The 26433-nt window shown below is 34.8% G+C and overlaps 1 protein-coding gene across 3 annotated transcripts; it reads right to left on the reverse strand.

Moving 5' to 3' along the window:
• Window positions 1–130: 130 nt before the first annotated feature.
• Window positions 131–26433, reverse strand: LOC128236437 (WW domain-containing oxidoreductase-like). 3 transcript variants are annotated; one of them, XM_052951294.1, is made up of 9 exons: window positions 26340–26415; window positions 26139–26215; window positions 25667–25773; window positions 21283–21368; window positions 20791–21001; window positions 11998–12227; window positions 8437–8593; window positions 4926–5058; window positions 131–3039 (listed from the first exon to the last, which is right to left on the reverse strand). In XM_052951294.1, exons 3-9 carry the CDS (start codon window positions 25740–25742, stop codon window positions 2940–2942), a joined length of 993 nt encoding a protein of 330 aa, XP_052807254.1. In that variant the 5' UTR covers window positions 25743–25773; window positions 26139–26215; window positions 26340–26415; the 3' UTR covers window positions 131–2939. The 3 variants fall into 3 exon arrangements, with proteins under 3 accessions (XP_052807254.1, XP_052807255.1, XP_052807257.1); XM_052951295.1 differs by lacking the exon at window positions 26139–26215 and having other exon boundaries at window positions 26340–26433; XM_052951297.1 differs by lacking the exons at window positions 26139–26215; window positions 26340–26415 and adding an exon at window positions 25980–26094.

A 26433-nucleotide genomic window follows, 5' to 3' on the forward strand; every position in this document is an offset into this window, starting at 1 on the left:
AATCAATTTTATTTTATTACAGTGTTGATATATCACTCGGATTTGTGTTCAAATCTGTATAGCACATATGATAATATTCAGATTCCTTTAGAAAAACATCTTAAAAGTATGTTAACAACAAAGACTTGAATTTCACTTCATATCTTTATTTCAAACATGGATGAAAGGTTATTCAGTGTATTCAAAATAATTAAAAATTCATCATTCAAGGAAGTTGAAAACTGATTAATGACTAAACTTGTTTCATAACACCCAATATTCATAATTTCTGAAACTTTTTTATCCCTTTTTTTTACCACAAAGTACACCACCTCATAACAAGTGGAACTATATTAATTTACTCCTACCATTCCAATCCTGGATATTGAATGTGTAATAAATTGACATGTTGTGAAGTTTCGCTCAACAGAATGAGTCTAAAAAGAAATTTGAAACTTCTCCATCAAGATTCTCTATAAATTACTAGTATTAATTGTTGTTTTTTTTACTTAACAACTGATATAACTTAATGTTTAATTTAGTGGAACACTTTAATTAAAAAAAACAGACAATTTTTTTGAACATTGAAACATGGGAAAAAGCACTTTACTTTCAAACTGTGATTGTTGTACAAAACATGACAAAATACATAAATATTATCCTGCACAAGTGTTAAATCATTGTTATAGGATTTACATCACACCGATAAGGATGAATAAATGTCGAAAACAATATTTATATGAAGGATACTGAGTTAAGTTTGAAAGAAAGGTGCAGAAAACATGGTATTTATACCTTATGAGACAATAGTAGATTGCAATTTGTTTTAGCATTCACCAATCATTTAATATTTTTGCATACTCAGCTATTAAATACACAGTTACAATCTTGTTATCAGTAATTATTTTTTTCCATAAATTTATTATTTAGTAGGTAGTTAAAGGTTTATCACTCACAATTTATGTTTGTTATACATGTGTATGTATTGATTTTAAATAAGAGTGTCACTTAAATATGTAACAGAAAAATTAATGAATGTCTCTATAAACACAATTTTTAAAACAAATACAACACATACAAATTATGGAAAAATATGTGTACTGTACCAACTAACGGTTCATACCAGTGATATCGAGGTTAAGTACATTAATATATATCAATTCTTAAAAGATACTTTTATCCAACAATAGTCGTCGTTTGCACTCAAATAATAGTGTGTTCCTTTCCCAGTTTCTACATGCAGCAGGCAGGACAAGAAACAAATTCAAATTTATAATAAGTAGAACCATTTTGTATTGTAAAATTTAAACCCTTCAAAATATTTCTATACGAAAAAATATCAATTATTTGGATTTCAGTTTATAACAACTGCTAATGTTAACAAAGATAAATTGGATAAAACATAAAAGTAAATTCATTATCCATACCAGATAATACTGCATGTTAAATATACAGGAAAACCCGCAATATATGAGTTTCATGGTATATAATTCTCCCTGGGTAATAACTAAGTATCATAGATTTTGGCAATTAATACTGAAAACAACAACAACAACAACATCACAGGTAAAAAAAATAATTACATAAGGAAAATGTAAACAAAAAAGCAAAAATTGAATGTAAAAACACATCAAGAAAAAAAAAAATAAAGATAAAAATAAAGCTGGACAAATAATATCACAGTTCATTTGATGTAAACAGAAGCATAAGGAAAACATCTAGTTATACTGAGCATTGGGCATGGTAGGGAAAAATTAACAAACAAGAGAGCCACGTTGCTTGCTATTTCTCACATGAGTATCAAAGCTTTATCAAAATGTAAAAAACAAACCATGGAAAAAAACAAATATTAAGACACATGACGAATATTGTAAAATCATAAAAGCTCACGAAAGCACTGTTTGCTCAGGTCAGTTTGATATATAACAAAGGTTCATGATACACATAATCAACCCTGTCATTCCAGCGAACCATACCTAAGACAAAATAAACCCATCACATTCATGTGCCTTCATGTTACTAAGATTCTCTCCAAACAACATTTGATGATTAAATACAAAGTTCTAAACACTAGAACCACAAAACCCCTCAATTTGTACTTTTCCCAAATCAATCTTGGGTACTGATTGTCTTTGGTACAACATTAGTAATAGCACAGTATCACATAAAAATATGTCTTTAGCAAGATCTGTCTTTTGATTTTCAATAGTTGATGAATGGGTATGCTATATTCAAAAACACATACTATTGTTTAAACCATACGTCCAGTCATATGAATCAAAAATATTATACCACAATATGATTGTTGATTAAATGGAACTTATTAGGTTCATAAAGCAAAGTTTTAATATTGACTGTAACCCCCCCCCCCCCCCTTAAACCGTGTATAGTAAACAACCTCTGTGTATTGATTTTAATCTAATTGCCTAATTGTCTTATCAGATCTCCTATCTTGAGAATCCTGCTGTGCAGTCTTGGAGGTTTTATAATAGAAATGGACCCTTATTGGCCTTGAGCCAATAAACAAATACACAGGAAATTGGCCCCTACTGTGACATCAGTGCAATTAGCAGGAGATGCACAGCAGGGGATTGTCATGCCAAACATTCCTTAAACTAGGCCTTTAAAAACAAAAAGTCCCTTAACACCTGTCTTAAACACCAAAGTTGATGGAGCTCTTGCAAATAATATCATAAAAGCTCAGTTAAATGCCTTTAATTAAAATCCGGGTATTATCAAATACACATAATCAAAATCAAGCAACATTATTCAAACAACAATAAAAAACTTCATACAGAGTAAAATGTTGAGCAACTGACTTTTTATTTTGATAAAACCATGAAAACTCCAAGAGATACCGACTGCTTCAAACTATAAATTATAATGATAAAATTCACATAAATTTCAAGAAAATGCATATATTATAGTTGACCGATGCTGTGTCGGGTACGCTGTTGGTGTTATGACTTCTCTGCCAGGATTTTCAGAGCCTCCCCAGACAAATAGTTGCTGAGATTCTCAATCGTACACTTCCAGAGAAAGTCCTGCAACTCCTTATTCCTGAAATATCACATTGAGTAAACATTATATACAAAGCAGTACTACATAATCGAATGCCTCAGTTTTCTTATTATACGCTTCAACGAGAAAACTGTTAAATGTAGCTACTCCTGTTTCAAAGCTGAAATAAAAGTACTACCCTGGCAATTTAAATGTTTTTTTTTTCAATACTAACTTTATTTTTCACTGTTATTATATGACACACTACTCTGAGTGTTATTTGTATACATTTAACATGACTATGTTTGTAATGGCTGTAGGCATTTATATGGCACTTTTTTCGAATAAACTTTGAGCTTGAACTTTGCCAATAGCTGTCTTACATCTTAAACAGACTAGCTGTTACTGCAATCTTACTCCAGTGAAACTGTGACATGTTGTTCACAGGCTATCTATATGCTAGTTTGCACATTTCAATGATTTGAGATGTTAAAGTAACTGTAGGATAAATATTGACCAATTGATAACCTATTCATCCAACTTTGACCTAACCAAAAAATTAAACATTATTGTACAAATGGCTACTGCTGTTTAGGCTTGAGCACTAATAGACCACAAAACTTCAACTGGCATTGAAAATCATACTAGAATGTACCAGATGTCAATGAAAATCAATTCATGAAACATACCTGGAATAATGTTTGATTTACAAAATAAGTTCATGTTTGGTTAAAAGTAAGAGTGTGTAATTCTTTGCATATGTTCACAGTTAACACACTTATAAAACATGGATATGAGAGAGAACTCCTATAAACTGGAAAACTCCTGGCAGTTCTCAGTTTGACCTCATTGGAATAAGATAGCATAACAATTCTAAAAAAACAAGGTACTGCAGGGAAGGGAACTAAGATATACAGTTCATAATTAATTCAATGCGATTTTCTCCCTTCTTTACTGCTCTAGCAGTGAAATTAGCGTTATGAGTGAGTGAGTTTTACGGGGCGACGAGCGAGTATCCAATAGAAGGAAACGTTGCTCAAGCCGTTCAGCACTATCAGTGCTTCCATTTCTTTTTTGGTACCTCTTTAAATTTTAATTTGACAATGTTGATTAAATTATAGAACCATGACAGAGCTAAATACCAGCAGGAATGCTTCAATTTTCTTCAAACAAAAACAGAATGAAATGAAACAATAAAGAGTATTGATGCAACAAAACAAATGATCATATTTCTGTTGGTAAGTGGAAGGCAGTCTCTAAGTCAATGTCACTGAACATAACCTTGCCCAAATCGATAGTCAGCTGGGATGTCAAAATCGTTTCGCTCATCTAACTTTGAATATTAAAGCAAGCTTTTCTTTATTTAATTGCATAATCCAGAAATGCTCAGACAGTTACGCTCTTAATTGCAAATGAGAATGTCTTAGGCTCGAGTCAAACCAACATTTAATTATTTTGTCAAAATTGTTTTCTTACAAAATAATTGAAATGAAAAGTTTGTTAGTCAATTTAAGCTTGGTACTTGTGTATTGCTAAAAAAATGTGTAGCATTTATATATTAAAGGTTAAAAGAAAAGAAACAACAAAGGTACCAGTTAATGTAATACTGTAAGGAAGGAAGATTGAGAACATAATGAAATGAATTCCATAATATATCCAGTCAAATGACAAGAGTGCTTTGGAACAAACATCAATGCTCATCTTGTTTTTTGTTCAGAGGATCAAGGGGTACTTGACAATTATTAAACCAAGAGTTATGGGTACATGTGCTAATTGTATATGGCAAAATGTGTAGCAATTTTTATATGCATTTTTCAAGTTTTGGCCTAGTTTTGCATGACAATGATGCCAATTACTAGGCTATGACAATACCTCAGTTTCTTTTTAAAAAATCCAGACGAGCTGAAAAAAAGAGAGAAAACTTGAGACCTGTCTGGCACCCCTACCTAGCCTGCCTACTCGGGAAACGAGCCTTATCCCGGGGTCGCAGGAAGTAGCCCCGACTGAGCCCCTGCAGTGCTGGGTCCAGAGCTGCAAAGATCACTGTGTCTGCTCCTGGGCGATCATCCCTCATCCCACCTACAATAGGACAACAATGATAATCATATAAAAGTAACCTTACCCAGTGATTGCCAAGATTGTTTGTATACCCCAAACTAGGTAAGCAGATAGGCCCTTTTAGAAAGAAATTGGCAATCATTTACTATAATTTAATATGCTATTATTCCTTTCCTTCAGAAGATAAGGTTAATACAAATTTGCTTACTGTCACAGATATTTGGATAAAAAGTTGTCGTCACCTAAATGTTTAATTAAACATTATACAATGTACAGACTTTTTATCAAAACACATACCTTAAAATCTTAATAGTAACTATTTTAACATTCAGTCAATATTTTGTTTCGTGTAGGTCGAAATAAATTATTTTTACAAACACTATAGATTTAATTTCTTTTAAGCAATCTATTGAAAATCATTATACATTAGGCTAGGGTTAACCCTAACCCATTATACATTAGGTAATGATTTGTTATGGTCTAGATTTTATTAGTGCTTGAATCAAAATTTAAATTGATGTCACTGTTTGTTAGCAATATATTAATTTTTCAGTATAAAACATTATTTTTCTGTTTACTTGTTCACAAAACCTCTACTGTATTTCTTCATATAGTTAGTACATCATACTTTGGACAACAATTGTTCATCTTTATTTTGTAAAGTCCTGCTCAGTGGTTAATATCTTTGAAAACTATTCAGTAACACAGTCTGACTCACATAATTATTTCTGCAGCTAATTTGATGATAAGCATAATTTCTTTGGATTTTATGATGGGAATGACATCCAGTATCTCTCAAGGGCAGAAGTTATACAGCACACTGAGTATAACATCTGAAAGCCATATATTATATGATCCCATTATAACAATAACCATCTGCCTGATTATTGTTGTGTAATGACTTTCAGCACTCATAATATTAACTATGGGGGAGAATATAGCATCATCATCCCTGAGGAATCTAGGCTGCCAATTAGACAGTTATTAAGCAACCTCTTTATCAGTTAAACACTATGTTATAGAAGGTTAAGCACCACTTATTGTGAACAACAAAAAGCAAGTTGTTCACTACCAAGTGGTTTTGATAATTCATATTTTGCAGAATAAAAGAGCAGACACAAACAATTTGGAAGAAAAGTGCAATATTGATCGAAATGAACTCAAAGACTGCAATTATCTCCTATGAAATAATTACGAAGAATCTTAAGTCTTTAATACACAAGTAGAGGAAGTCATAAGAATATGCTCTGGACAAAAAATTTGAAAAAATATGAGCAAAGGGCACTGATTGTTAAAGAAATACAAATGAAATGGTTCTGTATCTCCTCAGTAGGATTTATCTGTTTATGAAGTCTGAAGTCTAGATCTCTCAGACTTTTGGAGTTATACTCCAGACAAACATTACATATAACATTTAAGAGCTGTCACAGAGACAGCGCACTCGACTTTTACGCAACTTTTAAGTTTAAGGATTGCAAAGTTTTAGTGTAACATGCATGGATCATTGTAAAATTAGACTACGTGCAAAACCTTCCTCAGAATTTTTAAGTGGAATAATAAAGGGCCATAATTTAATTTATATGCAAATTAGAGTTATCTTAATTGGTTATTTAGGTTACTAAGGTCGGATGGTTTAGTTCAATTGTGTCAAGTCTCAATACAATACATTCTGTAGTTGCTGAGATATTAACCTATGTGTGCTAACATGCAAAACCTTAGTCAGAATTTTTAAGTCAAATAATAAAGGCCCACAATTTGTATCAAATCCAAAACAGTGTTATTTATAGGCTAGATAGCTGGGAGCACATGTCTAAAGTTTCAATGCAATACAGGATGTTTTTGCTGAAATAATGACTTAAATGCTCTCCTTTCTACAAACATCTATGCCTTATTGTCATGGTCTACAAGTAGAAGATTGTTTGTTTTTCTTCCTTTAAGTCTAGAGGAGAAACCTCACTCCTCAGCCAAATCAAACAATGTAATTCATAAAAGCTTGTCTTGAAATTAATATTAAAATAAATTATCAGCTTGATAAACTTTTGTTAGTCAAACATCTGCCTAGTTTGTTGGAGGTTGTAGTTATTCTTTAATAATCATGATGACATGACTGAACTGTTAGTATAAGGTGGTCCCAATCCAAACAAAAGAAAATAACACTTAACCTCAGGAAAACTAACATTACCGAAGTGTTTAAAAATGTTGGCAATATTTGATATTGTTTTTTTGATGAGCAATATGTTTTTAATAATAACAGGGTCAGACTGTTCTGTTATATTTTATGTTAATATGAAACTGTAAACAGATAATTTAGCTAAATTTGTATTTAAAATTCTTGCCCTAATATAGTTTTGACTTGTAAAAGTGTATTTGGATTGGAACCATCTTCTACACGAGGTAATCAAATACGTACCTGGCTGATTTTTTACCAATACAACTAACAAACATAATTTTATAAAGACTATAATATTTAATACATGTCTGTGACTCTTCGGGGACACAATCAAACAATTATTGGTGCATAGGGGTTATCATGATAGGACGCTTTTCTAACGTCCTGTAGAGCATCAAGTTTGGTGTGTAAATGCATATATCCATCGTAACCTTGTCTTCACAAAAGCGTCCCATCATAATACATTTCTTATATGTCTCCTTTGATTATTTCCATGTTTAAATGCACTTCCTTAAGTTTAAACCAATGAAACTGCACTTAACAGTTTTACATGTCATTTCCAAGAATTTCCATCACGGAAATGATGTCATAAACCAATCGCATTAATGATTTAGTGCATCTTCTTGAATACAGATACAAACATAGAATAGTACACATTCAAAATTATTTCTTTAGGACATATAGTACATTCGTAGAAATTTTGCTATTGAATAGTGATATTATATTGTAAAAATCTTGAAAACATCAGTCTGTTAAACACATGCTACTATGCAAATACGGATTTGGAAAGGCCAGTTTATGATGCTGAGAACTGAGGTTTAAGTAACAACACTTAAGATACAGGCATTACATGGACTCAACACTCAGAACTTTAAATAGCAAAGAAGTTAAGTAGGGTACTCACAAAAACACAATTCATAAAACAGCTGCATGTACTCAAAGCAAAGGAAACTATATGGTGAAGGGCAAGGGTTTGACAAAATTAAATAAAAATAATGTTAAGATTGTTAAAGAGTGGTTGTATTTACCACAGCTCTGTTTCCAGCAATATTTTACTGATTACCAGTACTTCATGCCACTAATAAAGTTCAGATTCGGTTAGAATACTTACCACAGCACTTTTCACCAAGGAATATCATGAACTTGAGAAAATTATACTACATTTACAGCTTAACGGTTTGGAAATTTCTATAGTCAAGAATGATGAGAAAGCATAAAGCTGTACACACCACAGCACTTGAGGCAGGACATCTGGCAGGAGAAGCCTTGTGAAGATGCATCACTGTTGGGGAAGGCCATGGCGTCAAGCTTGCCTCGGTCCACAGACAGCACATCAATGTGAGGGTGGTGCTCCAACACCTTGTCCAGGCTGTACATCAGCTGGATCTGAACACGGGAAAACAGAGCATTGACTGTATCATAATATGATAAAACAGAACATCAGCTAGATCTGAACATGGGAAATCAGCAACATCAGCTTGATCTGAACATGGGAAAACAAAAACAACAGCTGGACCTGAACATAGGATAACAACAATACCTTTATATGAATACAGGAAAACAGGCGATTAGCCATACCTGAATGAACCTTGGGACACAGAACTACAGCTGAATCTTAACACAGGAAAACAAAACATCAGTTCAGAATTAACATAGGAAAGCAAAACATAAGCTGGATCTAAATATGGGAAAACAGAACATCAGATGTATCTAATCATAGGAGCACAAAACATCAGTTGAAACTTTAGATGGAAAAAACAGATAATTAGCTAAAACTGAACATCAGCTAAGATGAATCACCGGAAAACTGAACATCAGCTGAGTCTTAACATGAGTAAAAGCTGCATCTGAATATCAGATAACAGAAAATAAGCTAGATTTAAGGCTAGGATAACAGTAAATCAGCTAAATATAAAGACCATAAAGAAACATAAGCTGGATCTAAACAAGAGGCCCATAAGGGCCTATGCTCTACTGGCATGGCTCTTGTGGTCATTTTCAATCCAGAGCATGTTTGTATGGGTAAAAGGCAACAAACATATAGTTCATGTTTTGTGTTTGGGATACCTGAAAACGTTGCACATTCAACATCTGAGGACAGAAAGTGTTGTAAGCAGATAAGTTGCATGAACAGTTTAATATGTGCCAAGTAAAGGTCATCTGACAAAAAAAATTACTTTCAAAACTATACTCATGGTCAAAATTTCATTTCTGTAGCTTTAAAATAAAAAAAAGTTGTCAAAAGGTCAAAGTGAAGGTAATCCGAGGACAACATTGATGCTCGTTTGCAAAACTGTACACATGGTCCAAATATCTTTGCTGTAGCTTTAAAAATAAAAAAAGAAGGTCAAAAGGGGTGGGGCCAGCTTTGGCCCCAGGGGCATAATCTCAACTGTTTTGCTAGACAGTCATCATATGATGCCCTACAACAAATATCAAAGGTATGAGCCTTGTGGTTTGAAACAAGAAGATTTATAAAATATTTCTTAAATAAGTCTCTAGGAAACTTGTGACCCCAGGGGTAGTGCCAGTTTCGACCCCAGGGGCATAATTTAAACAAACATTCACAAGCAATTGTGCTTAGATGGATGCATGAAAACACTCAAAAAGATTTTCAAACATTTCCCAATTTAAGTTTACCAAACCTGTGAACCCCGGGGTATGGCCAGTAATGACCCCAGGGGTATAATTTGAACAAACATTCACAAGCAGTTGTGCTTAGATGGATGCATGAAAACACTCAAAAAGATTTTCAAACATTTCCCAATTTAAATTTACCAAACCTGTGAACCCTGGGGCGTGGCCAGTAATGAAACCGGGGGCATAATTTGAACAAACATTCACAACCAATTTTTTTAGATTGGTGCGCAAACTACAGACACTTTGGCCAATAGAGCTAAAAAATGGCCTTTGGCCTTTCAACAAGAATAAGGCAGAGTATTAATTCACAAAATCAACTGCAGAATCAAAAAAGCAAGTTGTCTCCCTGTCATCCTGAATTGACTTTACATGTAAACTTGGCTAAAAATAGACAAATGCGCTCATGCAGACTTGGCTAAAAATAGGTTAGCTAAAAATAGCATTTCTTTAAAACTTTCAAGGCCCATAATCTAGGCATGCATGGGTGGATCTGGCTGGCTCTGATGGATATCTAAATACTGTACAAGTTTTATCGAGATACAATCAAACTGAAGACTGTATTGTGTTCACAAGCAATTAATTACAGACGCACTGAAGCACGCACGGACGCACATACGACGTTCACATTACCATCGCATAAGCTCTTCTGGCCTTTGGCCAGTAGAGCTAAAAATGGATAACAGAACATCAGCTGGATCTAAACATGGTAAATCAGATCTTTAGATGGATCCGATCACAGGAAAAAAAGAACATAAATTTTACTGTATCTGAACAAGAGAAACAGACTATTAGCCGGATAAGAACATGTGACAAAATAGAACATTAGCATGATTAGGAAAATAGAACATCATATGAATCTGAACATGATTATTAGCTGGATATGAACATTGAACAACAGAAAACAAGCTTAATTTGAACATAGGGAACAGACATGAATTGGATCAGAACACTGGACAAAAACCAAAACAAAAGCTCATTCTGATCACAAGAAAACAGAACATTAACTGGGTGTGAACATGTAGAAACAAAACGTCCCCGTGATCTAAACACTGGAAAACAGAACATTAGTTGGATCTTATCACAATACTTCAGAACATATACAAGATTTGAACATGGAAAACAGAACATACCCTGGATCTGAACATAAGAAATAGAACATAAGCAGGATTTGAACATGAGAAACATAATATTAGCTTTATCAGAACACGTGAAAAACAGAAGATAAGCGGGTTTTGAAGTCAAGAAAACATAACTTCAGCTGGATCTGAAGAAAAGAAAACATAAGCTGGATCGTGACAGAGGAAAAACAGAACATATGTTGGATGCAAACATGGTAAAACAGAAAATAAGCTGGATCTGAATAAGGGAAAACATAAGCTGGATCTGAATAAGGGAAAACATAAGCTGGATCTGAATAAGGGAAAACATAAGCTGGATCTGAATAAGGGAAAACATAAGCTGGATCTGAATAAGGGAAAATATAAGCTGGATATGAATAAAGGAAAACATAAGCTGGATCTGAATAAGGGAAAACATAAGCTGGATCTGAACACAGGAAAAACAGAACATATGTTGGATGCAAACATGGTAAAACAGAAAATAAGCTGGATCTGAAAATGGCAACACAAAACATCAGCTGAATATGAACATAGGAAAAGTAAGCTGGATCTGAATATGGCAACACAAAACATCAGCTGAATATGAACATAGGAAAAGTAAGCTGGATCTGAATATGGCAACACAAAACATCAGCTGAATATGAACATAGGAAAAGTAAGCTGGATCTGAATATGGCAACACAAAACATCAGCTGAATATGAACATAGGAAAAGTAAGCTGGATCTGAATATGGCAACACAAAACATCAGCTGAATATGAACATAGGAAAAGTAAGCTGGATCTGAATATGGCAACACAAAACATCAGCTGAATATGAACATAGGAAAAGTAAGCTGGATCTGAATATGGCAACACAAAACATCAGCTGGATCTGAACATAGGAAAAGTAAGCTGGATCTGAGCTCTTGTATCACAGGTAAATCTGATCATACAAAATAAAATAATACCTGGATCTCAGAATACTAATACATGTCCTATGTTTAAAATGCATTTCAAACTAGAAAGCAGATTATTAAAAAGACAGCGTGTACCTGGAACAGTTTACAATTGGCATAGCTGTTGAACCCGTCAAACTTCTTCATGCGACTGGAAGCAGCGTACTCAGGGTCAAACTCGGCCTGCATGTGGTTTTGGGATGAGATGATCACAATACGGCACTCCACGTCAGACGCACACACTGCAGGGAGAAACTCGGAGATCATGAGGAAGTGGGCGAGGTAGTTGACCTGATATGTGCTCTCCCATTGGTCCTCTGTCAATACTGTACAAAAAAATGCTTTCATCGATTGCCGGAAAATGGCTATAACCATCATTCACATATGAACTAAGGCTGATAACCCTGTTTGGCAATTAACAGGGATAAAAAAAGTTTAGGGTTAATCCTGAAAACAAGCATCCAATTCCAGAATATATTTGTGCATTTGTAGGGTCGGTATTATGTTTCACATTATTTATATAACAGAAATATAAGCTCCTTTAAGCCAACCTGCAGGCCCAAATCCTGATAAACTTTAACTAATTCTAAGGATTTACATTTTTGGTTTGAACTCATTTCTGCAACTAATAGATGAAACATTATTTGCAAAGTAGCACTTAGGGACTTGTTTATCACAAGTCAAAACTTTGCCATGAATAAATGATTCCAACTTTTGCAAGCAATATTAATGTATATTTTTTTTACATTTTGTAACATATTACTATACATTTCTCAGACTTAGCACAGTCCCTACCTCAAAAACAGTTAACCCTGAACAGAATAATGACACACAAATAAAGAATGGACTTATTCTACTTGAGGCAAAGTACATTGTGAATAATATGCTTGATGATTTGTTTCTAATTGAATGATTAAAGAATCATACTTTCACTTACAATGACACTGCCTGGATAAACAAAGTCTAATTACTTGCCTGTTTGTCATTACCATGATTATAAAATATGCCATGAAACAAGCTTTAGTGTTTACACGTATGTCTCCGTCAATAGGATCGCCTGATCAATTCTGATTTAATTATTTATGATCTTAAGCTTTAAATCTGACAAAACAATAATCAGTTTAAAGTTGAGTTTAGTCATTCGTTTGTAATCATTTTATCTAGTAAGTCATTTAGTTGGTCATGCATGTGATCTATAGCTATTATATAGGGATTCCTGGTAACATTGTTTGCTTTAATTAAATATTAAATCAGCGGCTGGGCTTTACTCGGTTTATACCGATTAAATGGTTTTGTAAAACAAAAATTAGCAATATCTATTAATTAAACAGAGGGAGATTAGTGGACTGACAGCCAAAGTTGAGCTTTTCCTCTTCTATAAAAGCCATTTTTAAAGCTCCTATTAAAAGTGGCCAGATTATACCAGTTCATATAGGTTAGAACTCAGTCAAATTATAGAACCTAGTTAGGCTGGCATCGATATGCTACAATCCTGCCATTTGAATGACACAGCGAGCTGTCATGAAATAATCTAAGACAGCAAATGCCTAGAACCAAACATCAAAAAGGATCACCTAAGTTAATCAGGATCAAATTTAACTTTTTTTGCCACTAACAATTTTCGCTAGTGCCATTTTTTCAACTAGCAAAACGGTAGATATCTTCTAGGCGCTTACTTAAATACCTGATAATAATATGTGTACAGCGACAAGCGTCCACATACAGTCATGAGATTATCTATTATAAACATCCAGAAAGGAGATTTTAAAGTGCAAAGGACAGTTTTAGCGAAATCATTGATTTTATACGAAGTCCAAAAAATAGTCCAGTGCCAGGATTTTCTATTCACATTTTTTCAATTCTTACTCGCATTTTGCGAGTTAGCGACCGTTAAATTTTATCCCTGTTTATAATGAATGTTCTTCCATTAATCCTATAACTGAATTTAGGTGTGCTATTCATGATCATGCCAAAGGGCACACCTATGCCATCTTATAGTCTATTAAGTTGTCGATACATTGACATTTTAAAAACTCTATGTGAACTTTATTTAGTAAACTGCCCTGGAACAACAAGACATTGGTTCACTATTGCAATATTAAATCATTGAACTATAAATCTTGCAATGTATCAGAGAGCTTAGCTGATACTCCAGTAGATCATGCGATTTTGTTAATAATTAAGAAAACATTTGAATACCGATCATTGTCATGACAATACCTAGATTATGAAAAAAAATAAAATAGTTTAGAAGTGCTAAAAGTGGCTTAGCTGAGCTGTTCAACCCAATGTTAAAAAGTTGAATTAGGAAGGTATCTTAATATGTACTTCTTATTTAAATAGATTGTGTAACATATGCACAAAAGAAATTGAAAATGAGTGTATGCCTTTACTGATCTCAGATCAATCAAATATCTCCCTTGAAAATATTAAATTAATAGAAACTAATACATTAAAACTGCAGTCTTTCAAACAGGCAGTAGTTCAAGAACCTAAGTGGTCCATCGAGGTCGGAGCTTGGTCCCAAACATTTTTTCTTCTATTTTCATATAAAATATACTTTCAAGGCTGCATCGAAACCTAAATTTGAGGAGTCGAGCACAATAGTCGGTCCCATGTACACAAATCATGTACAAAACCTTATGACTCCCTCAAGGTCATAATTTCACACTTTTTCCCCAATGCGTGTTCCAAAATAAACAAACAATTGCTAGGTGTTATGATTTTTCGCAAGTTGTTAAAATTGAAATTACAGTTGAAAGGCAATTTGGTAAGGTGTGAAAAACCATTTATCACTGTTTACGCATAATATACCGATAGTAGTTGATAAGGGCATTGGAGAAGACAATTATGAGAAGCTAATTGTGAGAAATGCAAATGGGTAATAAAAATATGAATAAAGTGGTCAAACATCGGAATCTCTGAAAAGGATTCCTTCTTGTCACTTTGCTTTGACAAGATGCGCCAATCATCAATCCTTGATTTTGCGAAACTTGAATCTGACTAATGCCATAATATGTACTGTCATATTTAAATGTTGCTTATCATGAAAATGTGCTTTTTGTAAAATAAATAACTATTATTGTTTTATTGTTGTTGTTTTTTTATTTTACATTTAGTATACGACAGCCTTTGAACATATGAGCAAATTCCTCAACCCAACACATAATTGGTGTCATAGTAAACAGTCGGTTTGACGACTTTCAACTTAAAATACACTGAAAGATATTTCATAACAGACTGGAAAATTAAAATTCTGGTCGTTCGAAACATCAGTTCCCTCGAGTTTTTAGCTTGGACCCCAGGCTGACACCTATACCGAATGGATCCCCGAACAAATTCACATTTAATCATATAGAAGAGCTCTGACAACCACAAATCCATTAAGCAGATTTCAACTGCCATATTTCCACTTAGTAACAAAAACGACCCCAAACTTTCCTTCCAGTAATTAACTGGCTTTACTAAGTGAACGATTTAGAAGCTCACACTTGCACAATGTATGGCTTGTATGAAGGCATTCCCCAGGTATTGCACTCTCAACACTAAGAAAGATAGCATTTATTTTTGTCTTCTAAGAGGCTAGTCTGTGCAGAGCTACATAGAAGCAGAACAAATACAGTTGCTTTAAAGAATACATTTATCATATACATTAATTTTGTTGACCGTCAACTATATTTGTGATTGAACATCCAATGTCTCACAAGGTAACCGAACCATTTTCAGTGAAACTATTCATACAATAATAATATAAATTAAACTAGATTTTATCATAGGGTAATTATGTCACATATTGGTATATTTTATCAAATAATGACAAAAATCATTTCCATATTATGGCATAAGCTAATTTTACAAAGGCAACAATGACCAGCTGGGATGCTACAATTACCCAAGACAAAACTCATTACATCTGAAATAATGACGACCAGTGAATAGCAAGCTGTTGATCGAATAACTGCATGAACAATTACCATGATGCTTCTAATGTTATGTTCCTTGACAGGTTTCCTTTATTCTAGATTCAAAACAAATATTATCTTTTATTTTGATCCAAATTTAGGATTCCATACAAGGGCACTTTCAACATGCATCTTAATTGAGTTAAGTGTTTCAACTCTACAGTCATAATGCAAGGCAAAGGTCAATACTTTTTCTTGACACCTTATACCACCTTGAAATATCAACAATACCACCTTGTTCCTTCAACAATACCACCATGACACACATCTACAATACCACCTAAACACATGTCAACAATACCACACTGACACATCAAAAATACCAGCCTGGCACACATAAGCAATACCACCTTGACATATGACAACAAAACCACCTAGACACACATCAACAATACCACCTTGACACACGTCAACAATACCACAGTGAAACACATCAACAATACCATTTTGATACACATCAACAATACCACCTTGATACACATCAACAATACCACCATGACACACATCAACAATACCACTTAGACACGTCAACAATACCACCTTGACACACCTCAACAATACCACCTTGACACATATCAACAATACCACCTTGACACACATCAATAATACCACCATGACACATCAACAATAACACCCTGACACATCAACAATACCACCTTGACACATCAACAATACCATCTTTATACACATCAACAATACCACCTTGATTCACGTCAACAATACCACCTTGATACAAGTCAACAATACCACATTGATTAACGCCAACAATACCACCTTGATACAAGTCAACAATAGCACCTTGATACATGTCAACAATAGCACCTTGACACACGTCAACAATAGCACCTTTACACATCAACAAAACCACCTTTACACATGAACAATACCACCTTCAGGCTTGACACACGTCAACAATAGCACCTTTACACATCAACAAAACCACCTTGACACACATCAACAATACCACCTTGACACATCAACAATACCACCTTGACACATCAACAATACCACCTTGATACACATCAACAATACCACCTTGACACGTCAACAATACCACCTTGATACACATCAACAATACCACCTTTACACATCAACAATACCACCTTGACACATCAACAATACCACCTTGATACACATCAACAATACCACTTTGACACAAATCAACAATACCACCTTGACACATCAACAATACCACCTTGACACACATCAACAATAACACTCTGACACATCAACAATAACACCTTGACACATCAACAAAACCACCTTGATACACATCAACAAAACCACCTTGATACACATCAACAAAACCACCTTGACACTTCAACAATACCACCTTGACACACATTAACAATAACACCTTGACACATCAACAATAACACCTTGACACATCTACAATACCACCTTGATACATCAACAATACCACCTTGACACACGTCAACAATATCACCTTGACACATCAACAATACCACCTAGAACCACATGAACAAAACCACCATGACACATCAACAAAACCACACTGACACATCAACAAAACCACCTTGACACACATCTTCAATAACACCTTGACACGTCAACAAGAACACCTTGACACATCAACAAAACCACCTTGATACACATCAACAAAACCACCTTGATACACATCAACAAAACCACCTTGACACATCAACAATACCACCTTGACACACATTAACAATAACACCTTGACACATCAACAATACCACCTTGATACACATCAACAATAAAACCTTGACACACATCAACAATACCACCTTGAAACATCAACAAAACCACACTGACACATCAACAAAACCACCTTGACACACGTCTTCAATAACACCTTGACACGTCAACAATAACACCTTGACACATCAGCAATACCACCTTGACACATCAACAATAGCACCTTGACACATCAACAATAACACCTTGACACACGTCTTCAATAACACCTTGACACGTCAACAATAACACCTTGACACGTCAACAATACCACATTGACACATCAACAATACCACCTTGACACACGTCTTCAATAACACATTGACACATCAGCAATACCACCTTGACACATCAACAATAGCACCTTGACACATCAACAATACCACCTTGACACACGTCTTCAATAACACATTGACACGTCAACAATAACACCTTGACACGTCAACAATAACACCTTGACACATCAACAATACCACATTGACACATCAACAATTCCACCTTGACACATCAACAATACCACCTTGACACTTCAACAATACCACATTGACACATCAACAATAACACATTGACATGTCAACAATACCACCTTGACACTTCAACAATACCACATTGACACATCAACAATTCCACCTTGACACATCAACAATACCACCTTGACACTTTAACAATCACACCTTGACACATCAATAATACCACATTGACACATCAACAATACCCTTTGACATATCAACAATACCACCATGACACATCAACAATACCACCTTTACACATCAACAATACCACCTTTACACATCAACAATACCACCTTGACACATCAACAATAACACACTAAAACATAAACAATACCACCTTGGTACACATCAACAATAACACCTTGACACATCAACAATACCACCATGACACATCAACAATACCACACTTAAAACATAAACAATACCACCTTGACACATCAACAATATCACCTTGACACATCAACAATACCACCTTGACACATCAACAATACCACCTTGACACATCAACAATACCACCTTAACACTTCAACAATACCACCATGACACTTTAATAATACCACTTTGACACATCAACAATACCACCTTTACACATCAACAATACTACCTTGATACACATCAACAATACCACCTTGACCCATCAACAATATCACCTTGACACATCAACACTACCACCTTGACACTTCAACAATACCACCTTGACACATCAATAATACCACCTTGACACATCAACAATACCCTTTGACACATCAACAATACCACACTGAAACATCAACAATACCACCTTGACACATCAACAATACCCTGTGACACATCAACAATACCACCTTGACACATCAACAATACTACCTTGACCCATCAACAATACCCTTTGACACATCAATAATACCACCTTGACACATCAACAATACTACCTTGACATATAAACAATACCCTTTGACACATAAATAATACCACCTTGACATACGTCAGCAATACCACCTTACACATCAATGATACCACACTGAAACATCAACAATACCACCTTGACACATCAACAATACCACCTTGATACACGTCAACAATACCACCTTGATACACATCAACAATACCACCTTGACACTGCAACAATACCACCTTGACACATCAACAATACCACCTTGACACATCAACATACCACCTTGACACGCCAACAATACCACCTTGATACATGTTAACAATACCACCTTGACACATCAACATACCACCTTGACACGCCAACAATACCACCTTGACACATCAACAATACCACCTTGACGCGCCAACATGTCAACAATACCACCTTGATACACGTCAACAATACCAACTAGAAACATGTCAACAATACTTCATAGACACATCATTAATACTACAATGACACACATCAACAATACCCCCTTACATGTCAGCAATACCACCTTACAAGTCAGCAATACCCACCTTACATGTCAGCAATACCACCTTACATGTCAGCAATACCCCCTTACATGTCAGCAATACCCCCTTACATGTCAGCAATACCACCTTACACGTTAGCAATACCCCCCTTACATGTCAATAATACCACCTTACATGTCAGCAATACCACCTTACATGTCAGCAATACCACCTTACACGTTAGCAATACCCCCCTTACATGTCAATAATACCCCCTTACATGTCAGCAATACCACCTTACATGTCAGCAATACCACCTTACATGTCAGCAATACCACTTTACACGTTAGCAATACCCCCTTACATGTCAATAATACCCCCTTACATGTCAGCAATACCACCTTACATGTCAGCAATACCACCTTACATGTCAGCAATACCACCTTACATGTCAACAATACCCCCTTGCCACTTCCTTAAGGAACCCAACAGGTTCAGCAGACCTAATTAGGAAACTTTGCAATGTTTTTCATTCAATTAATCTATTAATGGTGAGAGATTAATGAACTTAGAGCTATTCTGAAATGTCAATGTCTGTGTGAATAAAGAAATATTGTGGAAATGAGTTGTTTTCATTACCACAATACCTGAGTTGCAGAATGATACAAACAAACTCTGATGGAGATGTAACACTACTGTCATTATCTTAACAACATGGCCTGTTTCACCACTGAAAGAACAGTTCTGTGAGGTAACAACATGTCTGGCTGGATTCCACTGTACCAGAAGTAACCATTAGCACATAGCTTCTTAGTATCTTAGTGCCAGAACTCTGTAAGATTCTTGGACTTACAAATGCACTAAGTGCCTTTTTCATCTTACTGAAGCATTATAACGTTCTCCTGGCATTCTTGTATGTGTCTCTGTCTAGTTTCCATACCTTACATTCATGGCAATGAGGGCAGTTCATGCAAGTACCTGAACTAATAATGTACATGCAATAAAGTGCATGATGAGCCTCACAAATTTCTGATGGTTTGCACATTTTGTAATTATGAAGATTGAATAATCAATATTGTGATATAAAATGTTCTGTATAGATTGAGTACATAATAAAATTTATAACATTATAAAATTACATTCATGTAAAATAAAATTAGAATCTATGCTCCTAAAACAGCATTTTTTTCAAAAGGCTTTTCCAAGAGTGAAAGTCAAGTCAAATTTCATTTGTAAAGAAAGGCCTCCGACCCATAATAAAACACATACAAGTCTGATTCTTAAACTCAGACTCAAAGACGTTAGTGTATACGGGCCCTGGTTACCTTCTGAGAGAGAGTATGTGCAGGCGTTACATACGAGCACACTGAGTTGGAGACCCGTGCTCTTGAACCACGAGATAAACTGCATGGTGGACTTGAGCGATGTGAGGTCACAAATGTGATACTGTACATCTAACTCGTCACGGACCACTATGTCGTAACAGTCACCTCCCTTCTTCCGTTCCTCGTAATCAGCTTTCATCTTCGCCAATGCCTGCAGGAAATGAAGAGTAAGACAGTTCACTGTAAAAATACAGAGTCAATCTGATAGCATATTTATTAAAAAAACGCAATTATTCTTGATCTATTTACATTACATAACATAACAAATCTTTATTCAGCATTAAACAGCATACGTACATTTATAGCCATATTTACCATTACCCCAAATAGTTTTGAATTAATAAAATCTTTATAAGGAGAACATTCATCTTCATAAAATTAACTGACTGGAAAAGATTACATGTACATGTAACTATTAGCAAACTTATTTACTGATTTTCCCCTCTCTTCTGTGCGAACAGCCAGAATCACCTTTGCTCCCAGCATGGCAACGCCCTTAGCAACCTCATAGCCTATACCTGAAAAAGGTGTCAGATAAAAATAAGAATAAATATCTATTTGACACTTATTGGGAAGCAGTGGTAGAATTATTTGAAATCTTAATTCTCACACTGTTACACAATACAAGAGTGCTGCAGTGGAACACTGACATTGGTGTTTTTGTTTTACTCCAGTTTTTCTCTCACAATATTGGGAATGAGGCTGGGGCTTTCAGATTGCGGAAAATGAATCATTTTGACTGAAACTGGGAATTACAATTTGGCCTAGAAATAAAGAAGAATGCTTTAAAAATCAAACAGAAAATATGTCAGATAAAAGAATGTGATAAAGTTCGTTTCAACAACAACTCTTCAAGAAAAAAGGATCTTTCATAGGATAGGGCACTCCACTTTATGCTTGGTCTTGGAAATGAATGCCTGGTGTTATATGTGCCTGTCAACAAACCGTGCCAAAAAACTTTGCAAAAGTGGTGCTAAAAGCTTCGCAAAACAATGCTAAAAGCTTCGCAAAACGATGCGGAATTGGCCAAAAAAAAAAGCGCAGCATTTGCGAAGCTTTTAAATTGTTCACTGAAAAAGTGACCATAAAGCATTAAAGTGATACTTTACTCCCAAATAAAAATACAACAATGAAGTTACATATATACATGAATGTTTTGTATCATTGTGAACAGTAAGTTTGTAGCATATAGGTGTGATAATATTGAGAAAAAAATTGTTTTATGGCCTGATAATCTGGGCATGTCAGTTCTAGCTCTAGTTTAAGCAAGACTGACTGTGACTGAGCAGACTCTACTATGATAATTGATAAGTAACCGGCCAACTTTTAAAGTGACTTGCTAATGGTTTGTAAAATACACTTTTAATTACAAGTGTTGCAAATCATAAAGAATATTAAAAGCTGGAACCCTTCAGCAAATGTTGAAATTTGCTCAAATATTGTCTTTGAAGACCACAATATTTGAATATTCGGTAATTCTTTCGATCAAATTATCGAATATTCGATTATCTATTAGAAGTTATAGTGAACTATTATTATAGTTATTAAGTAATAACTGGGGCATTTTAACCTTTGTTATCGTAGCCAGTATGCTCAGCGGACCCTGATTTTACCCAAATGAGCCTCTGAAATTCGCCATTTTCAGAAAGAAAAAAAACAAAAACATTATGAACAAACAAAAATTAAAATCGAATAATTTCAATTTCATTGCCATCATATTTGTAAACAATGTGAAGTTAGATGGTTTCCTAATGAAATGGCGTAATGCGCTGATGGAGGGTCTTTCCGTAGGACGAGCAGCCTCTACTAAATTATAATAACTATGGAAAAACTGAACCAACTTGGGAACTAGTGAAATAATAAATTTAAATATAGTACCCGACGATATGACCCTTTATAATGACATATGACGCCTGTATAGTGTATTGTCATCACCATCACACCTCTGGTGTTATGGGCAAATCGCTTAAAAACAAGACAAACAAACTTTATACACAGCTAAGGAGTGGTAGGCAAAATATTTATTATTCTATTTATTCAATAACAAAATATCGAATACCGATTTTGACATTCGAATACCAAATGTTTGATCGAATATTTGAATATTCGTTTGCATCCCTAGTTGATTTACATTATCAAGTGATGTTATCAATGTATCCATCACAGGTTGCCGTGTAGACTAGCCGACGTGGGTTCAAACCTTACTACAACCAAAGTACTTTTTTATGCTTTAACTGTATTTTATTCTGCAATTTCGATATCATAGAGTAAATAATGATAAAATAAGTGTTTTCAGACACATAACCTAAATTAAAAAACTAATTTTTTGCCCCAAAACATGAGCAAGTCACTTTGAAATTCTTAATATGACTTTTGTTTTCATCTTAAACTAATTTCACTTTTCAAAGTTAACCATTTAATTATTTCCACATTGTGCGCTGTATTTACATTAGCCTGTAAAATTCTCTATCAAATGTCATATCTTTATTCAATATAATTGTTGACTTATATTAAATAATTGGAGTTCTGAGAACGACAAACAAGGCTGTACATTGTACCTACCCTTCGGTGCAATTGACCATTAATGATTATGAACATTCATTGGTTATTCTGTTGAAATGCTCCATGCAGTCAATATAATGATTTTTCCTGCAATAATGATTTAAAACCATCAATATCTTGTCGATACAGGAAATCCAAATTGTTAACACTCTACCATTAAAGGTTTATTCTGTCAAGCAGGGCACCGAAGAAGATTGATGGTAATGGCTGGACAGTTATGCATCAGACTCTGGATCAGATGTCCATATTTGATCCCCACTCAAAGTTTCTTAGATGATTGACTAATTTAGTACTTATTATGGTTCTTTAACACAGATTTTATGAACTGTACAGCTATAAAGGCTATTCAGAGATTATGTAACTTGTTCAATATTGGGACCAAAGATCAATCTTACCCAGATGGTCTGATTCTACATAATCAGGTACATGTATTAACTCAACTCAGAGAAACTTTACTACTGAAATAAACAAATACTGAGACGCTTAAGACACAAAATATGGGTTCATGCAAAATTTTATATTTTTTTAATTTTAATGCATTTTCATGTTTAACTCATTTGACATAAATGATAAAAACAAAAAAAAAACATGATTTAGGAACAGATAAAAAATAACTACCATTATAAATGTGTGTTTTTTTTAATAATAGCTACATGGCCACAAAGTCCCCTGTTAAAAAACGTCAAAATATTGCTAATATATATATATATCTCAATAAATCATATTGCAAAAATTTATTATTATGTTTAGGTAATAGGATTTATAGTCCAGATTGAGGTTCAAATTGTATGTAATATTCAACAGTTATTCACACAGAACACACGACTAAAATATGTGGCTGTGCGCAGAAATAAAGAAATGACATGAACCAGTTTTAAACTAAAGATAACTTGTAACGCAAGATTTGGGTAGAATATGAAGGAGTATTTGATCACAAAAGGTGAGAGGGGGAGGTAACCCTTACAAAGCTTTGCGATGTTGATGTAATCCACTATAATTATAAAGTGTCTTAAATTATATGTAATAGTACATCTCCTCACAATATCATGAAATTATTGCTAAGAACTTTGTTCTTCTGAAGTTCAAAGGACTAAATTTGCTCCTGGGCTCAATGTAACATTCCGCTCTAGACGGAAGTGTGTTTTTATAGTATTACGTTCCGCTGAAGGCGGAAGTGTGTTCGTAGTATGTTGATGTACTTTATGATATGCAAATTTGCATTATTAAACCAGGTTTCCATGTGGACGGAGAATATTCTGTATATAAAGACCAGAGCATGCTTTTTTCTGAAGGGATCTGATGGCCTTGTTAGCCTTGCATGTTACATCAAATCCTGCTTCTAGCAAGACTAATAAGTAAGTTTTATTTGACTTGATTCTTTTTTTCCAATAAAACCTATTCAAAATTAAAAAAAATGATTTACATGCTCATGTTTCAGTAGCTGTGATTTTGATATGTGTATTGGGGCCATTCACTGTCTCTCTGGACAAGAGATATAATTTATGGCTTAGCAGTAGAGTCTGTCTGACTGCAGAGCTCTACCAGATTCACATATAGCAAATTGCATTTGGCTCCCAACATAAAATACTACGTTGTACGATATGCCTTGAGGTCATTGCCAATTGAACTTAGACTCCAAAGTTCAAGGCCAATACCGACTGAAAATAAATTTGAGTTGATTTGATTTGGGTATTCTATACGTATATTGCTGCGCAAATATTATACTGTCCTAGGCTTTTGAGCTAGCATTTATGACAACATGCTACTGTGTCCACCTGGAGTATTAGGGCTCGTGGATTTAGCCCTCACCAGACGCACTTATGCACCAGTCAATTGTAACCACGGCCCCCAAGGTCCGCGCTTATACCGGGGATAGCCGGGGAAATGGGCCATGTTTTTACCCTCCCGGTGGCCCCGCAGTGCTGGGCATGGTGGTTTTGTATTCGCACCAACATTAGCGGGGAATGTTCCTTAATTAGGGTCCCTGGGGTGCAGAGGCATCTGGCTTGGATTTTACCATCAGTTCGTCCCCGCAGGACGGGGATTTTACCCAGGCTTGGCTGGACCGAAAGTCATAGTCCCCGCTATTCCCCGGACCTGGAGGGGCCCCGGTTACAATTGACTGGTACATTAGCAGCCTGTCACATACATCTTGCATATCGTATTCACCTTAATCTGAAGTCATAAAGTGAGTCTTAAAACTGCATAATTTATTTAATTTCAATTGACATGAATTAAACACAGATATACATACCCGTATTTCCTCCAGTGATGATCACAGTTTTCCCGATTGGCATCGGCGAGATCACATGGCTAGGTTGCCCACCCATGACGTCTGTGTGTAACGTTCAACTTCTAGAGCTGTGAAATTCAAGTTTCTGTGGAATTAAAACTTTAAGAAAAATCCTTTCACCTGATCTACATTTTCATCATGGTCTGTAAAAATTAAAGTATAAAAAATAACACATAATAACTTAATTATGAATTTATTTATAATGCACACTGTCACAGGCCAAATCAAAAGATGAAAAACTGTTTTCTTTTCACATATTTAATTGATAACATACATTATTACTGGCACACTATACGCCCATCTGATGTTTTAATCCAAGAATAAAGTATAGTTTGAACAGTTCATAACTTAAGACACTGTTGGGAAAATTTCTAGAAATTATGATCCCAGCACAGACAATTTCCACATCAATCCTGTTAGATTTTCTTCATACCTGCCAAGTAAATGCCTGACTCGGTGCTAATCAAAATCTGCTGAGCAACACCAGCGCATTTCAGCCTGTACTGCTACCTATCAACAGTATGTTTACATTATCCGAATTATTGCGCATATCCGAAATCTTAAATTAAATAACAGACGCATTTTCATTGCATCAGAATATGAAGAACACGTGCAAATATGTGAAAATATTTACCCTGTATTCGATGAAACTTCGTATACAACTCTGTCTTATAATTAAATTGAAATCTATTAATGAAAAGTTGAAAAACAATCGATCAGTGACTCTA

Source organism: Mya arenaria, chromosome 6, assembly GCF_026914265.1.
Source record: "Mya arenaria isolate MELC-2E11 chromosome 6, ASM2691426v1".
Lineage (NCBI taxonomy): Eukaryota > Metazoa > Mollusca > Bivalvia > Myida > Myidae > Mya > Mya arenaria.

Excerpts from the sequence above, each read along its gene's own strand:
- LOC128236437 (XM_052951295.1), bottom strand. The coding sequence starts at position 25,742 with ATGGGTGGGCAACCTAGCCATGTGATCTCGCCGATGCCAATCGGGAAA. Across the intron at positions 21,002-21,282 it reads CAGAAGAGAGGGGAAAATCA|GCATTGGCGAAGATGAAAGC; the intron begins GTAAATAAGTTT and ends CATTTCCTGCAG. Across the intron at positions 5,059-8,436 it reads GTCCTGCCTCAAGTGCTGTG|GTGGGATGAGGGATGATCGC; the intron begins GTGTGTACAGCT and ends GTCCTATTGTAG.